This window comes from Aureobasidium melanogenum (assembly GCF_000721775.1).
Source record: "Aureobasidium melanogenum CBS 110374 unplaced genomic scaffold scaffold_11, whole genome shotgun sequence".
NCBI lineage: Eukaryota > Fungi > Ascomycota > Dothideomycetes > Dothideales > Saccotheciaceae > Aureobasidium > Aureobasidium melanogenum.
This window is the reverse complement of record NW_024470063.1, coordinates 585,714-601,006: the sequence shown is the minus strand read 5'-3', so window position 1 is coordinate 601,006 and position 15,293 is coordinate 585,714. Positions and strand designations below refer to the sequence as shown.

The window sequence follows — 15,293 nt, the reverse complement described above, 5'->3', positions numbered from 1 at the left end:
ACATATTAAGAGAAAAGAAAAAGCGCGAGCAAAAGCAGCAATGGTGTCCGCATATGTTGTCTCGCTTTTTGTGTTGTTGTTCTTCCCATGTTGCCAGCGCTCTAATTAACCCAAGAGCTCCTCTGCAGAAGGAGGAACGTAAATAAGGAAAGAGCAAAAAAAAAAAGTACAGAAGAAGAAAAGAAATGTAGAAAAAACAGAGTCTCGTTAAAGCGTTCCATAAGCAAGGTTGATGTTGTAAGATATCAACCAAGGCGTGTTGCGTGAAGCTGAAGGCGTGTGCCGGTCACATCGCGACCCACCGACTCTCCAACAAGAAGAACTCCTTCAGGGGTCTTCTTCTGGTCATGCAGTGAGTTGCAGGCATCGACGCGACGACGCTCGCGCTCGCGCACGATCTCGCCAGCGATGGAAAGCAATGTATCGAAACCCAAGTTTGCCACGAGCTGATCGTGCTCCAGTACAATCTTCAGAGCGTCGAAAGACAAAGACAGAAGTGCAGATGACAGGAGGTAGTTGGGCGAGGAAGTGTCCGAACTGCTAGGGGTTGCTGAGCCGAAACGGATGCTTGACATGGTACGCTGTCCGGACTGGGCGTCTGATGAAGCGAAGACAGAGGAAGATCGTGAGTCGGGACGAGATTGAGATGTTGAGGTCGAGTTGTAGCTGATAGGGAGGCGAGGAACAGAAGCGAACTCAGGAGCCGAGGCGTCAAAGACAAAGTCTGCGTTCATACTTGAGACAACCATGTACAGAGCCTGGTAGACAATTTGGTCGGCGTAGGGACCATACAAACAATTCTCAGTGAGGCACCAGCCACATGCAGCGAAGAACAAAACAGTCTCGAGCTCGTTGAAGCCAAGAATACGCAAAGCCATGTTATAGGCGTGCATGACGATAGGTTCAGCACCCAAGAAATGACCAGCGGCAAGGTATGACAGGACGTAGCGCATGCGGGTGGTTGGAGTGCTGGCAGGGTTGCTGAAAATGTACATGGGCTCGATCAAGCGGCCACCATAGACGTAGCGAATTGCATCGGCGAACGCAGAGGCGTCGGCAAAGCAGTAGCTACGAGGGATATGGACAATGGTAGCGCGAGAGTGAGTACGAGTCTGAGGGAGGCTGTTGATGAGCTTGAGGAGACCAGGGTAGCGTGCAATAATGATTCCGTGCACAGGCAGCATCAAAGGGTTGGCAGACTGATTGCTGGAGTAAAGCTCAAGCAGGTAGTCGGCAAACTCATGCTGATTCCAGTAGGAAAGGACGTAATCGGCCAGATGCTGCGCATTGTTGTGGAGAGGGGGAGGGGGAAGGTAAGATGGCTGATGAGCATGATGCTTGTGTGGCACATAGGCATCAGGTGTAGCGACAGCAGAATCGCCAAGTGGAACCGATGGTGTGCGCGAAGGCGAAGATGAAATGCTTCCAAGATGGGCGGCAGCTCCGTTTGTGTGTGCAAAGGCGTGGCCGTTGGGCAGTTGAGGAGGAGCCATTACAGCGACAGGTGCAGGAGGAGCGGCAGATGGATATGACTGGGCAGCAGAGAAGTTGTCGTAAGGATTCACTGCAGGAGGGACAGCGGACATAGGCGGAGGAGGTAAGAAGACCGAGGTTGACATGTCGGCAGGCGATGCGCTGGACGAGTCTTGAAGGCCGCCAAAGACGAGAGATTCACTGTGCTTGTGCTTATGCTTGGGAATGAATGGGAGAGCTTGAGCGTCCTGGTGATGAGGCTGACGACGAGGAATGGGAGCGGTAACCCCTACTTATCGTTTAGCATCCCATACGCGATGTGAAGGAAGGTACGATGGATGACTTACCATTGACCTCCTCCTTCTTCTCATCAATCACTTCCTTCTCAGCGGCAGGCTCTTCCTTGTTCTCAACAAGCTTCTCTTTCTCCTCCAGGAGTTCCTTGTTCACAGCAAGCTCCTTGATTGCGACAGGCTCCTCCTCAGCAGGCGCCTGTTTGGCTTGCTCGTCTTTGGCCCCGTTGACAAGTGCGGTGTTCCCGTGATGCGCATCTTCGTGTTCGATACCGTTCGTGCGCGGTGCAGCTTCCAACTTGTCTGCGCTGGTCGAAAGTGATGCGCTCTTTCCCTTGTCACCGGCGGGTTGTTGGTCGCTCTTGCCTGCTGGAACGACTTTTGCGCGGCGGATAGTCAGTTGATGCGGAATGGCAGGCACGATGCGCTGCCGAGCCATTGCCTTGGAGCTCATGGTGAAAATGAGACGGCGGTGAACTTCGTACTCCAGAGGCAATAAACCAATATCAACATGCGCCTCCGGAGTGAGGTGCCTGCTTTTGATTCTCTTTTCCGCTGTAGACAAACGCCTCTCACTACCAGTCCGTCATCCGCGGGGCAGCGCTCCATCAACTTTTTGCGCTAGGTTTTGGTCCGTGCGTATTTCATGTTTTTGACCATGACCACTTATGGTATTAAACTTATAGCATTCATCAGCGACCTATCGTCTCGCTAGGTGCAGGAGGACGGTAGTACAGACTACCTCTACAGGGCAGAAGTCCTGTTGTTGCTTGAATTTTCCTGTAGCCCTTGAGCTATGTTTCGTTTGCTTTCTGCTTCTCTTCACGCGCCGGACCTATGTCGTTTGAATGTTTCACATGATATACAGGAGAATTTATGTCATCAAGGACTTCGCTAAATGCTTACATTGATATTTGTACAAGACGGCTTTGTTCAAGACCGCACGCTTTTTGCGTCTCAAACAGTCAGGTTGGCTTATGCAGTTTGGTCCTTGGCTTCTTCAGCCTGGATACCTCTGTCGGCCTTGATGCCATGTCCAAACACGGGAAGACCCTTGTTCACAAGCTCTTCCTCAATCAACTTCCACCTGCCAACGGCTCTGTCCTTGTGCACCGGTGTTTGACGGCCTCCGCGAACCTGAATGTTGCGGTTTGCCATCAGCTCCTCGTTGGCCAAGAGTGTGAAGGCCAACTTCTTGGGCTTGGGCTTTGTGAGAATGGCTTGTTGGAAGTCCTTGAGCGTTGTTGCTCTGTGCATGACAATGTCTGAGATTTGCATGTTTGTGGTGGTTCGTAGGATCTTGGTGAGCTGCGTGAAATCATGTCAGACCTGTTGGTTCTATCTCCTTCGTTCCTTTGTCCACATACCTTGAATTTGTCCTTGACCTCTGTTACTGCAAAGTCCAAGCCTTTTTGGTCCACATTGAGGCCAGCCTCTCTTGCAGCCTTGAGGACTTGCTCTCCGGCATCCTTGGGAGTTAATGCGTTGGTCTTTCTGACTTTTGCCCATCTGCAAAGGGTCAGTATAAAACCTCATGACGAACTGGTTGTGCTCCATACCCCTTGTACTTTGGCTTGTCATCGAACTGCTGCTCGAGCCACTTGTCGCTTCCCACATGTTCCAAGTCCTTGCCCTCGGATGCCATAACATATTCCTTGTCCTCTTCCGGCGTCTTGGCCCATCCCTCGGGCAGATTCTCCTTTGGTAGATACCATCCAGGGAAGTCAGGCTTTCGTGGTGTGTCGTCGAGTTCTGCTAGTTCGGCTGCAGCAAGGTCTGCCGAGTCCTCTTCCTTCTTCTTGCCGCCAAAGACAGACTTGAAGCGGTCGGCGATTGCGGGACGGGTAGCGGAGGTCTGCAATTGGCGTTGTTGCGAGGCGGCGCTGAGTCGTAGCTGGCAGGATCTGCAGGTGGTGGACGAGACATTGGGGGTCGCCAGTTGGCTGACAGCCCTTCCGAAAGTAGATATCCGCGACATGATGTGTGTGATGTGGGTGTGACCTGTCGTTGTCAATTTGTCGCTCGCCGCATGCGCATCTTTCGCGAGTCCAACTTTCTGCCAAGCCTGTACGCTTTGACCTCCTTTGACCACTGCGGACTTTCTCACTCCTCCAGGCACCTCCGAGATACACATTCCACAAGGATAAAACATAATTGCTGCTATCACGACTCAGTAGGTCCTGCTGCTGTGAGGAAATCAAAGTCGGCACCTTCCTCCGCTTGATTCACACATCGCTCATACAATCCCCTATATCCACGCTTTCTCCCATGGATCCTTTTCGTACCATGCTCTTCCTTTTTCTTAGCCGCTGATCGTACAGCAATACGATGCGCCAATTCTTCATCAGAGACATGCAGTCTGAGCAGTCTTTTTTCAACGTCACATTCAATCAAATCTCCATCTTCTACACATCCAAACACTGAGTCGGGCAATGCAGATTCTGGCGAGATGTGCAAAACGATTGTGCCGCCTGCTGTGCCAGACATGCGTCCATCAGATATTCGCAACATGTCTTTGACACCCTGAGCTCCGAGTTTGCGAGGGATGGGGATGACGCCTGCTTCTGGCATACCAGGATTGCCGATTGGTCCTACGCCTTGTAAGACGAGCACTGAGTCTTTGGTTACAGGTAGGTCGGGATCATCGATGCGTTGTGCCATATCAGCCGTGTTCTTGAAGACCACAGCGCGCCCCGTGTGGGTAAGAAGACTTCTTTCTTTTGAAGCGGCTGCTTTCATTACTGCTCCTCTCGGCGCAAGGTTTCCTCGCAACACTACAAGTGCAGACTTTGGATACATCGGATTGGAGAGAGGCCTAATCAGTTCGCTTGAGTACTTGAACGGCTTGAATGGCGTGGCTTCAAGTTCTTCTCCTAGAGTCTTGCCATTGATCGTTTTTGCCTCGAGGTCAAGTAGTGGCTTCAGCGTGTGTAATAAAGCAAGCATTCCACCAGCATTATGGAAGTCAGTCATCTATATATTGTCAGCTTGCGGTCTTCACAAAAAGTCGTCGCGCGTCACATACATAGTTCTCACCACTTGGCTTGAGGTCAACAAGAAGCGGCGTTTTTCTTCCAATCTCGTCAAAAGTCTCCAATGTGATCGACCCAGCCACATCAGGATGACGATTGACAATGGCCATCAAATGCACCACCGCATTGGTTGATCCTCCGATAGCCTGAAGGACCGTGATGGCGTTGAGAAAAGATTCCTTCGTAAGTATCGATTGAGGAAGTCTTTGAGCCGCTGCTGCGGCGACTGCATTCGCGCCCGTTCGCTCAGCAATCCTCAGACGTGCCGAAGAAACAGCCGCCGCAGATGCACCATCAAAAGGCATCAAGCCGAGTGCAACAGTCACGCAAGCCATCGTGCTCGCAGTGCCCATCACACCACAAGTGCCCGACTTCCGATGGTCAGTAAAGCCATCATCAGGCAAAGGAAAAGGCAACTCACCGTAGGAGCAAGTTCCTCATTCACAGCAGCAATATCCTCCATATCAATCTCCCCCGCCCTATACGCCGCCCACTGACTCCTACAATCCGTACACGCACCCACTCTGACCCCTCTGCTCGACCCAGGCATCATCGGCCCCGTAACCAACGGCAAAACAACCTTATTCGCAGAAATGCCTCCCATCAATTGCGCAGGCACAGTTTTATCACAGCCACCTATCGCAACCACCGCATCCACCGGCTGTGCTTTGATCATCTCTTCCGTATCCATAGCCATCAAGTTCCTGAGATACATACTTGTAGGTGCAGCAAAAGATTCATGTATACTGATGGTGGGGAATTCGATGGCTAGGCCTCCGTGTAGTTGTACGCCGCGTTTTACGGCTTCGAGGAGTTGGGGGATGTTGGCGTGGCATGGGTTAAATGCTGAATAGGTGTTTATAATGCCGATGATGGGACGGGAGAGGGCATCTTCGCCGTAACCGGCGGCTTTTATGAATACTTTTCGGAGGAAGAGGCTGAAATGGGCATCGCCGTAGGAGGTTAAGCCTTGTCGTAGGCCGGTGGTTGTGTCAAGGGGTCTTGAGAGGTCGTAGTCATTCTGTGGGTCGATCCTGTTTTCTTCATTATCCATGATGCCTTGGTTGTTTGTGATTACTTTGAAAATGTCGGATGAGGATGAATGGTTTTGGTATTGTCATCAGTTTTGTCGATGATGTGACTGGAGATGCCCCACTATATTACCCCTCCGCACTTCTCTCCAGAGTTTCGAGGCACAACTCCTCCACAAGTTTCTGAAGTTCACTTTTACCAAGGTTTGGACAATCAAGGAAACATGGAAGACTAGTTATGTCTATTTCGATATCAATATGGATCGATACTGTTCTTGGATTCTCATCCTAGGTGCATCGCCCAGGTTGTGCCTTGCGCAATCCTCAAAGCTTTAAAGCTCTTGCTTGCTCAGTAAGGCGCTCAATAAGTTCGTCTATAACGTTAGGAGTAGCTTGAGGAGCTGCCAATCTCTGTGTATGCTCATCAAAACCCTGACTGCCGGCATCTATAGCAGGCTTCATCTCAGGCACCTCTTGCTCCTTTTGGCTCGGTATCATCTTTCGTGGCCGAATCCCCGAAATTCTCAACCTGTCACGCAGCTTCGAGATGCGTTTAGGCACAACAGATCTCTTCCTTGACTTAGCGTCCGAAGATTGGTGTGTAGTACCAGCAGAGTCTACGACAACGAAATCGCTGCGATCACTGATGATCGACCAGCCATCGGACTCGTTGTCGGAAGAAATATCCACGCTCTCCAAATCACTTTCCTCCACTAAATTTGATGCATCCATAAGTGGCGCCTGAGCAGCGCAGTCTGTTTGAGGGATTTCAATGTCTGTGCAGGCATGGCCTTTGTCGCACCTGCTTGTGTCGAGAGGATTCTTTATTTTCAAGGTAGTTGACTGAATGTGGTCGCTCATTGCGATATAATGGCTGTTGGTTGTTGTTTTCAGGTTGGCCGCCTGAGCCTCCATGGCTACTTTGCAAGCTACTTGATGAAGGTGCGGTGTTTGTACGTTCCATGGGACAGGAGGTGTGTTCATGTTGTACTTTACGTCGTGAAAAGGCGAATCGGCACAATAAAGCGTCGCAAGTACTGGATGTCTTGTCTGGAGGGTAGTTGCCAGTTCTTCGTTGAACGCGCAATCAGATATCGAATGCTCTGTCGTGGAGGGATCAAGAACCAGAGCTCGAAAAGTCTTCGAGTCCTTGAACTTACCATAATACACTCATATGGACTCACCTTGCCAAGAGCATAGGTCCTACCATAAAGTCAAAACCCTAAGGCTGTTACAGACTTTGAGCGCAGCTTGTGAGCTGAACAAACGGCTTTCAAGCTCTGCAAGTATGACTGTTAGTAGAGTGTATACTGACACGACGTGTTGTGGACGGTATGCGACAACAGAAGACTTCGAGAAGTGGCCTGTGGTGATGTGATGGGTCTGGAGATGCCCCACACTCCGCACTTCTCTCCAGAGCCCTTCGGTATGCATTTAACCGAGTAACAGCACGCATGTCATAGTCCTGGTTCAAGAAAGCTTTCCAGACTCTGGTGAAGGAGGCCAGCAACGATATCTTGTGAGAACAAAACAACATTCAAGAATCCATCTTGTTGCTTCTTGTGACAGCATGTAGTATTGATTCTCAACGGAGGTCGGGGCCGCTCCCGGCAGATTAGTTCCCCACCCGAATACCGACTTAATTACTCAAACTTGTCCGTCTGCTTGATAGAAATTGTCCATCCCCAGACTCGAGGACGACGTTATCAACTTGTTGGATTTTCCAGACCGAACACACGATTTGAAACATGTCGGACGGACAGCCAAGCTCTCGTATAGCCAGGATCCCTTCGTCTGATGCACATGCATATGTCAAGGCAGTGCTTGAAGCGAACAAAGTCTCTCCAGAACACGCCTCGACAGTCGCGGATTGTCTTGTTGCAGCGGATCTGAGAGGAGTGGATACACATGGTGTCAACAGAATCCCATCCTACGTGGCTCGAATCAGACAAGGCGTGTTGGACCCAAAAGCAGAACCAGAACTCAAAGAAATTACACCTGTTGTTGCTCAAGTCGATGGCAAGAACGGATTCGGTTTTGTAGCTGCAAAACTCGGCATGGCGAAAGCTATTAATATGGCCAAAACATTCGGCATCGGCATGGTGTCGGTCAAACACTCCAATCACTTCGGGATGTCAGCATGGGTAGTTCAGCAGGCTCTCGACGCTGGCCTTATGTCCCTTGTTTTCACCAACTCTTCTCCAGCATTGCCAGTTTGGGGAGGAAAATCCAAGCTAATGGGAGTGTCACCCATTGCTTGTGGAGCTCCAGGAAATGAGCACCCTTTCATTCTGGATATGGCGCCGTCTGTTGCTGCGCGCGGCAAAATCTATAAAGCAAAGCGTCGTGGCGAAAAGATCCCAAAAGATTGGGCATTAGATGCCGAAGGACGACAGACAGACGACCCGGCAGCAGCTCTCGAAGGTGTCATGTTGCCAATGGGCGGACCGAAGGGAAGCGCCTTGGCGATCATGATGGACGTCTTCAGCGGAGTCTTATCTGGGTCCGCTTTTGCAGGCCATGTCACAAACCCATACGATCCATCACGGCCCGCGGACGTTGGCCACTTCTTGGTCGCAATCAAACCAGACCTGTTTATGAGCATGGAAGATTTCAAAGATAGGATGGAGTATCTGTATCAGCGCGTCGTCGGCTCGGACAAGATGGCTGGAGTCGATCGCATCTACATGCCAGGAGAGTTGGAACAACTGACACAACAAGAGAGAGCGCGATCGGGAATACCATATGTTGAAGCAGAGATTGAGGCCTTAAATGAAGAGGCTAGGCGAGTTGGCTCACACGAGATCAATGTGTCGGACTGGGAGCAAAAGGGAGAACGCGAGAATTGATCGTCCTACAGCGACCTCACGATGATGCGGTGCGATACTGTCAATGCAGAAATACAGAGCAAGCACTGTGTCCACTGCACTTTCCCAAGTCAAGAAGCAGTCAATTTAATCAAACGTCCTGGGCCGTACAAGGCTGTGCATGCTTTCGGCTCAGCCGTCGAATTAGGGACTTTCTTCGTAAGAGGCATTTGCATTGACCAGTCCGGATATAATGAGGACAATATAGTGGAGTGCTCATAAAGGAGAGATGGAAGTGAGTGACTCAGGATGGGTGCGTGCCTGGGTCTCTTGGTTGGCGGCTCGCTGGAATGGAAGTAAGTCCGCACAGGCCACGATTCGCGACAGACTGATGACGCCGATCTCGATCAAGACAACTTTTCGCCTGCAAGTTTCTCTCTAACATGACGTTCAGCTGTGTGACAAACAGCATCCTCGATCGCTGAACCAAGTCCTCAAAGCTTGAATATGTCCGACTCCACTCTGCAAAAACGAAACAAGGATGTGGTGCCCCTTGAGGCTCTAACATCGAACTGTCTACCTTCCCCAATCCCCAGGGGGCTTGCTTTGTTTTGTCGGGTCACAAAACACGATAGGGCGATGGCACGATCTTCATGTACAGCGACGATAGGTATTTGCGAACGACCATGCGCCGAACGAGCCTTGGAATCGGCTCTCCAAATACCCTGCTTTCCCCGGTCCCACTTTCATAGAATGTTCAAGCATTACGAGTAGCCTCACGTCTTTTGCGCTCGGGACTCGTGAGACACTCACGGATTGCTGCTCTTTGCTTGAGGGCAAACACGACATGCAGTGACTTCATCCTCAAAAAATTTCAGTCCTCTGGCCACACTGGATCGTCGTCCCTCGCACATCATGGCTGTTTCAACCCACAAAAATGATGTTGTAGGTCGTCGCGATCTTCAGGGCAACAATGCCATAGAGTTAAGGTTCCGGAGAGCCTCGTTCTTGCACGACTGCCGCTCCACTCTGCCTTCTGGATCATGATCCCCAGGTCAAATGTGCCCAGACACGGGTCCGATGCACGCCTATTCCACGATCCTCGTTCATGTTCCTGCAGCGCTCGCCTGATAACCACTGACGTTTCTCACACCTGCAGCCCGTACTTCTCCGCAATCGCCAACTACCATCACACCACCGGCCTGACTGCGGTTTTGTCACTAGCAATCGTGCGGATCTTCTCCTCTTCTCCCTATTCCAAGTAGGAGATTGCTTGCGCGGCTCGAATCAGATCGGACTCTCGATAGGTCACCTGCCGTCATTGGGGTTCTAGAAATCTAGCACTGTTGAACAAATACTTAACAGCCATCGAGTTCGTTCCTCCCCTGCCTAGTTCCACATTAAAGTCTGTTTCTCTCTTTCCACCCACATACACACAACCAACATGCCTGCCTCTTTAACTATGCATACCACCGGATCTCAAACTTCTCTCACATCAAAAATGGCTAGAACCACATTACGACCTGCCAAGTAAGTTATTGAAACATAGGTCTTCTTGCCAGTCTAATATTCTTCGTAGACACGTGCACTTCGCTCCAGATTTTCAGACCGAGAAGAGTGACTGCTCATCTCCGGATTCGTTTTCCGACTCATATCAAGACTGGTCTCCCACTACATCGATAAGTCCGGCCATGCCTCATGTGCCCGAGGCTGCACGCAACGGTAGCGAAGACAGACAAACAATTACACGTCACACCATTCCTCATGGCTCGTCTCGACGAGAATCTGTACAGGATTTCGACGACGTTAGGCGTCGATGGTCAATGGAATCCCTATCCCAAGAGTCATCCGCCATCGACGATGAGTAGAGCAGATCCATAAAGCCTACCCTCGACGAGAGTTGGCGCGCGCCGACCGAAGACAACGGCTTACGACTACACGACTTTCACGAAGAAAATGTTTGCTTGCATCGGCGTATAGGAAGATGGAATATTAGGATCGGACAGGACTATTTGGGTGCTGTAAAACAGAGTTAGTACAGCGAAATGCTGAGTCAGCGATATTCTCGCACCGGCATGATATCGGTCGCGCAGAAAGATAATACGGTTTATATATCTGACTAGGCCAGAGACATACCTTGAGCATTAATGATAGACTGGACTGTAAGAATATTGATCATAAGAATATTTCAAGTCGATGACGTGAAGCTTTGCCGACATTGTGCCTGCGGCTCACGTTTCTCGACTCTCTATCCCCCTCTCTCCTTTTCTCCGACTTCATAATCTTAAGGATCCATTTCACTCTGCGTCCCATTCATGTCGCTTGCACTTGCATATTCTTGCTATCATAGACGCAAATATAGCCATGTACGACAAGCTCGGTCACGCGCCTGAGCTCCAGCGCATGTTCTAGTAAGCTCTTTTTGACTAGTCTCCGGACTGTCAAATCTCTCTTTCAACGTCCATCAACGCAAGACGTCCATGCTTCCGCGCCGAAGAAACTTTGTTCGACTTCTAGAAAGGAAATTCCCCTTGAGTGTTAGCAATGAGCTTTGCTTCTGGCACTCGCCGACAAGGCCATATTCACGGTTGCACATGGAAAAGCTTTTGGTTGCAGGAAGAGGAACCGCTTGAAATCTTGCACCACGCTGATCTTCAGAATGAAAGGTTTGTAGCTCGATGCAACCGACAGTAACACTGCTTCAAGGAGCACTTTTCACGAACGGGTTGTCCATGAGGCACTGACATTTGGCAGGAGCTAGTCTTCTCCCACAATATGCTTGAGCAAACGTCTTCAACTTGCGGGCTGAGAACCGTGTACGAAACGGTTATCCAGACTACTGCACGACAAGACTTTCGATGTAAGGTTGCTCACCGCTAGGTCGTGCGCGGCTCACCTTGAGCTCCATGATCTTTCAACCTCCGCAAGCTATGCCGCTTTTCGTTGCACCAACTGTTTATGACAGGGGGAAACGCGCGAGAACGATAGTCGTCCGATAATACGCTATACCTGAAGGTCATCTCTACACAAACCCAGCAGAGACTATGCCATTTGATCCAGAAGTTCAGCTCGAATTAAGCAGTGTCGGAGATACCGAAAGGTCGAATGAGCACAGCATGAATATTTGAGTATATAAACAGTCCAAAGGACATCAGAGCTACACAGCAGAACAGTATCCGACCATCAAGTATATCAGCTTGTCGACTTCTGGTCATCAGGCGCACTTTCGTCGCCCTGAACAGCGTTATCTTCGCGCTTTCAGCTGCAGCCTTGCCTTTGAATGCTACATTCAATGACTAAATCTCACATCACTGCTTGACAAACATATACTTTTCATATGCACAAACCGTGTCACGAATACCTGCAGTTGTAACTGAACCAGCATTTCCCTCAAAGAGAGCCGATGAGATGGCACTTTCCTGCGCAAGTTCCCCTCTCCCGAGATATTTTGGGGTACAATAGGCATACGTATTGCCGATTGTGGTTGAGAGAAGCTTTCGAAGAACAATCTCTCTAGAGCGAAGTGTATAATCCGCCGGTCATTATCATCCAATAAGTACATCCGTGCTTCCCAGACTAAGCCAGTGTCATTGCAAACCCTTAAACAGCAAGCCTTCTTTCAACGACAAGCATCAATCAACATTTTCCACATCTGCACTCTTGACCGTTCATACTCCAGAAACAGAACTCAACCGGTCCAGCCAGATCTCGCGAATTCTGCATCTTCTCAACAATATGCGTGTGATCGCTTTTCTCCTTGCATCTTTCTGGCAAAGACACTGTCTTTGTAGTTTGTACAGGCTTGCTTTTCGCTATCGTATCTATCAGTATTTGCTCTTCTGGACCCAAGCCACCGTTAACGTACCTTGCAATCTTCTCATCATAACCTCAGGTTCTTCTTGCTTCTTCGAACTCTGTCCTTTGGCTAATTGCTCGCGCAAGAACTTCTTGTAGCGGGTGATGGCTTCTTCTTCGTGGTCAAGGATATCCCACCAGGTTGGGCTGTCGAAATCGTCGATGCCTTCAGCACTGCTGATGGAAGAGGTATCGGAATCGTAGCGTCTGTAGGGTTTGCAGGTAATGTACGAGTGTTGTTGTTTTGAGGTTGGTTCTGTGGGAGGAGTATGGAGGAGGGGTTCAAGATCGTAGAGTTGATTCCAAGTTGACATTTGAAATAGATTAAGAGAAAGATAGGCAGCTCTTGTTTCGAAAATAGCTTGGTTGAATTTGATATATGTTGATGAAGTGTGTTTGTGTCTTCTGAATTGAAGATATTTGGAGTAGCAAACATGAGTCGTCGCTCTCTTATAAGCATACTCTCCATTGTGCAATGGATCTGTATACCGATTGCGTCCGTGAGATGTTTTCGTAGACATGAGATATTCTGTATTCATCCGGGGCGGTTAAGCTAGCCTCACCTGACGCCCAGCAAAAATCACAACATCACCGAGTGCCACCATCACGCGATTTTTGCCTCACTTTATCTTTATTGCTTTTGGACAACCAACACGGTTTCACATGTCGTAGATGAGGCAATTGATTGGATTCAGTCTGGGGGACAAGATCGCGAGGGCTTCGTTGCATTGATGATACATGTCTCGAGAACCGCGACCATTATCCTTCCTTAGCTCTGCGAGATTCTCGGATCCTGAATAGTAGGGGAAACGTATGTTGAATCGAATCGATTGCCATTTGAATCGTATCTCATATACACCGAGTCATTAGCACGGACTGTACGATCCTTCCGCCTACAAGCTTTGCGCCATGTATATTCCTAGAGCCTCATCTAGCTGCTCATAACGGAGTTCTATGTCCCCAGATCTAACAACAAAAGACCGCCTGAGTATCACAATCCCGAACGCCCTGGTATCCTTCGCCATATCCAAGCAGAGAAAATGGACTCGAAGCCAGAAATCATTGAGGTTCTTCCTGCAAACCAGGCAATTGACAAGACCTGGCACACAAAGCAGGATTTTGAGAAATCATCTTCTTGGCCCATAGCAAGCGTCGTTCGAGTTCTTCTTCTGCTACCTCTGGTACGGACTGCCGTCGTTGACAGCAGACATCGTTGCCATGATTGCCGTGGAAGTTGCCGCGACGGTCCATCTCCAGTTGAACTTCTTGTTCGAATTTTGCAGATTCTGTAAACGTAGGTTAGTGACGATCTTGGGAGTGTTGTTGCAAGGTTGTTTACCTTCTGGAGTAATGTCTGAGGCGTGTGGAAAGAGGCTGAGTACTTGTGTCATGGTGATGTTTGGGTTTGCAGCCATGTTGGTTTCTCTGGATTAAAGCAAATCGATTGTTGTTGTTGTCTCAAACAATTTGACTGGTGTGATGTCGCTAGACCTTGGACAGTGGACGACCAGAGATGCGTATATACCTACCTGCCGCCCAGAGACATCCTTGCTACACAAGACATCACGAGATTGACGGCGTTAACTCGTACTCACTGTATATCATCTCGGAAAGATCATTGGAACGGATTCGCTCGCGATCGAAGCTCGTGGCGTGACCAGAGCTGTATATCACCAGTTTGGGCGGGAGAACCTCGGACCGGGTCAAAGGCGTCCTTTCTTTACCATCGAGCAGCATCTTGAAACCGTCTTTCAAAAGTGCTTTCGCATGTGGAATCTGCGACGGGATAAGGCCAGGCTTTATGGACCGGATTGTTGGTTTTGGCAAGGAGTTGCTGTAGAACGAGCATGAGCGACCCCTCCACTGGTTCAACTTTCCCAAATAGGTAATGGGTTCCTCCACGATCGCCTATCGCATGTGCCGAAGCTGCGATATAACATGCAAAGAGCCCTACAAGAACCCCAGAATACAATCTTTGTGACCTTCTCCGAACAGCTTCTTGACCTTCAAACCAAACATCCATACCTCTCTTCTTACCTTTCAAAACCACAAATTCAAGCAGCTGTAGCAATGTGGTCAGTCTTGCCGAGAAAGAGAACCGGAAGCTCGCCCCGCCTTCACCAAACAAGACCCCTCACACCCCCACAAGAGGAGGCAAAGAAACCAGCTCCTCAAGAAGCTGTCGTGATCGATGCCAGCTACACATCACAAACCCAGCCTGAGAGCTTTTCAGACAGCTCTCGCGGTGAGGTAACATGGCACACCCTGCTCTCAGCTCCCAAGACCTCATCTCAAGACATGTCCGCTGGTATCGCTAGCTGTCCTGCAAACACTGGCTACTTGGCTCACCACCGCCACACTCAGTCAGAAATCTACTATATCATTTCTGGCAAGGGCGAGGTTACTGTTGATGGCAAGGTTCATGCCGTGTCGGGAGGCAGCACGGTATTCATTCCTGGAGATGCCGAGCATGGTATCAAGAACACTGGAGACCAGGAACTGAAGTGGTTCTATGTGTTCCCGACCGCCAGTTTCAGCGATGTCGAGTACCGATTCTCGGAAGTGGAGAAGGTGGATGAGCGCGTCGACGAACTCGTGCCTCGCAAAGAGCCTCCAGTCCTGAAGATCTACGGTTGGGATGCTTAAGACCACAATTCCTCTTACACATAACGACTCTTTGGTATTCTCGCGGGTTGGCTATTAATCACACTATTTTGGAGTTTGGGTGGCGGTGTTGAGGAATGATTATTGTGTACATACCACGACTACTTCTTATTAAGCATCTCACGAAATATATATTGT

The 15,293-nt window shown here is 49.7% G+C and overlaps 9 protein-coding genes across 9 annotated transcripts; 3 read left to right on the top strand and 6 right to left on the bottom strand.

Annotated features, from left to right (window-relative positions):
• Nucleotides 1-245: 245 nt before the first annotated feature.
• Nucleotides 246-2,220, bottom strand: M437DRAFT_49702 (uncharacterized protein; the record flags this gene model as incomplete). The annotated part of the gene is made up of 2 exons (XM_041021879.1): nt 246-1,765; nt 1,821-2,220. 2 exons carry the CDS (start codon nt 2,218-2,220, stop codon nt 246-248), a joined length of 1,920 nt encoding a protein of 639 aa, XP_040879588.1.
• A 521-nt stretch (nt 2,221-2,741) lies between these two features.
• Nucleotides 2,742-3,744, bottom strand: M437DRAFT_75685 (uncharacterized protein; the record flags this gene model as incomplete). Its single annotated transcript, XM_041026467.1, has 3 exons — nt 2,742-3,074; nt 3,134-3,275; nt 3,326-3,744. 3 exons carry the CDS (start codon nt 3,742-3,744, stop codon nt 2,742-2,744), a joined length of 894 nt encoding a protein of 297 aa, XP_040879587.1.
• Nucleotides 3,745-3,929: 185 nt separating this feature from the next.
• On the bottom strand, nt 3,930-5,852 carry M437DRAFT_49289 (dihydroxy-acid and 6-phosphogluconate dehydratase; the record flags this gene model as incomplete). The annotated part of the gene is made up of 3 exons (XM_041021811.1): nt 3,930-4,739; nt 4,792-5,169; nt 5,220-5,852. The coding sequence occupies 3 exons, from the start codon at nt 5,850-5,852 to the stop codon at nt 3,930-3,932; spliced, it is 1,821 nt and encodes a 606-aa protein (XP_040879586.1).
• A 301-nt stretch (nt 5,853-6,153) lies between these two features.
• On the bottom strand, nt 6,154-6,992 carry M437DRAFT_66417 (uncharacterized protein; the record flags this gene model as incomplete). Its single annotated transcript, XM_041024741.1, has 2 exons — nt 6,154-6,879; nt 6,990-6,992. The coding sequence occupies 2 exons, from the start codon at nt 6,990-6,992 to the stop codon at nt 6,154-6,156; spliced, it is 729 nt and encodes a 242-aa protein (XP_040879585.1).
• Nucleotides 6,993-7,577: 585 nt separating this feature from the next.
• Nucleotides 7,578-8,678, top strand: M437DRAFT_75683 (Malate/L-lactate dehydrogenase; the record flags this gene model as incomplete). The annotated part of the gene is made up of 1 exon (XM_041026466.1): nt 7,578-8,678. One exon carries the CDS (start codon nt 7,578-7,580, stop codon nt 8,676-8,678), a length of 1,101 nt encoding a protein of 366 aa, XP_040879584.1.
• A 1,402-nt stretch (nt 8,679-10,080) lies between these two features.
• Nucleotides 10,081-10,504, top strand: M437DRAFT_66415 (uncharacterized protein; the record flags this gene model as incomplete). Its single annotated transcript, XM_041024740.1, has 2 exons — nt 10,081-10,166; nt 10,216-10,504. 2 exons carry the CDS (start codon nt 10,081-10,083, stop codon nt 10,502-10,504), a joined length of 375 nt encoding a protein of 124 aa, XP_040879583.1.
• Nucleotides 10,505-12,272: 1,768 nt separating this feature from the next.
• On the bottom strand, nt 12,273-12,805 carry M437DRAFT_49435 (uncharacterized protein; the record flags this gene model as incomplete). The annotated part of the gene is made up of 2 exons (XM_041021833.1): nt 12,273-12,448; nt 12,502-12,805. 2 exons carry the CDS (start codon nt 12,803-12,805, stop codon nt 12,273-12,275), a joined length of 480 nt encoding a protein of 159 aa, XP_040879582.1.
• Nucleotides 12,806-13,550: 745 nt separating this feature from the next.
• M437DRAFT_66413 (uncharacterized protein) lies at nt 13,551-13,906 on the bottom strand (the record flags this gene model as incomplete). Its single annotated transcript, XM_041024739.1, has 2 exons — nt 13,551-13,777; nt 13,831-13,906. 2 exons carry the CDS (start codon nt 13,904-13,906, stop codon nt 13,551-13,553), a joined length of 303 nt encoding a protein of 100 aa, XP_040879581.1.
• Nucleotides 13,907-14,675: 769 nt separating this feature from the next.
• M437DRAFT_9961 (RmlC-like cupin) lies at nt 14,676-15,059 on the top strand (the record flags this gene model as incomplete). Its single annotated transcript, XM_041029123.1, has 1 exon — nt 14,676-15,059. A coding segment is annotated over one exon (384 nt), but the record flags the coding sequence as incomplete, so codon positions are not given.
• Between the last annotated feature and the right edge of the window lie 234 nt (nt 15,060-15,293).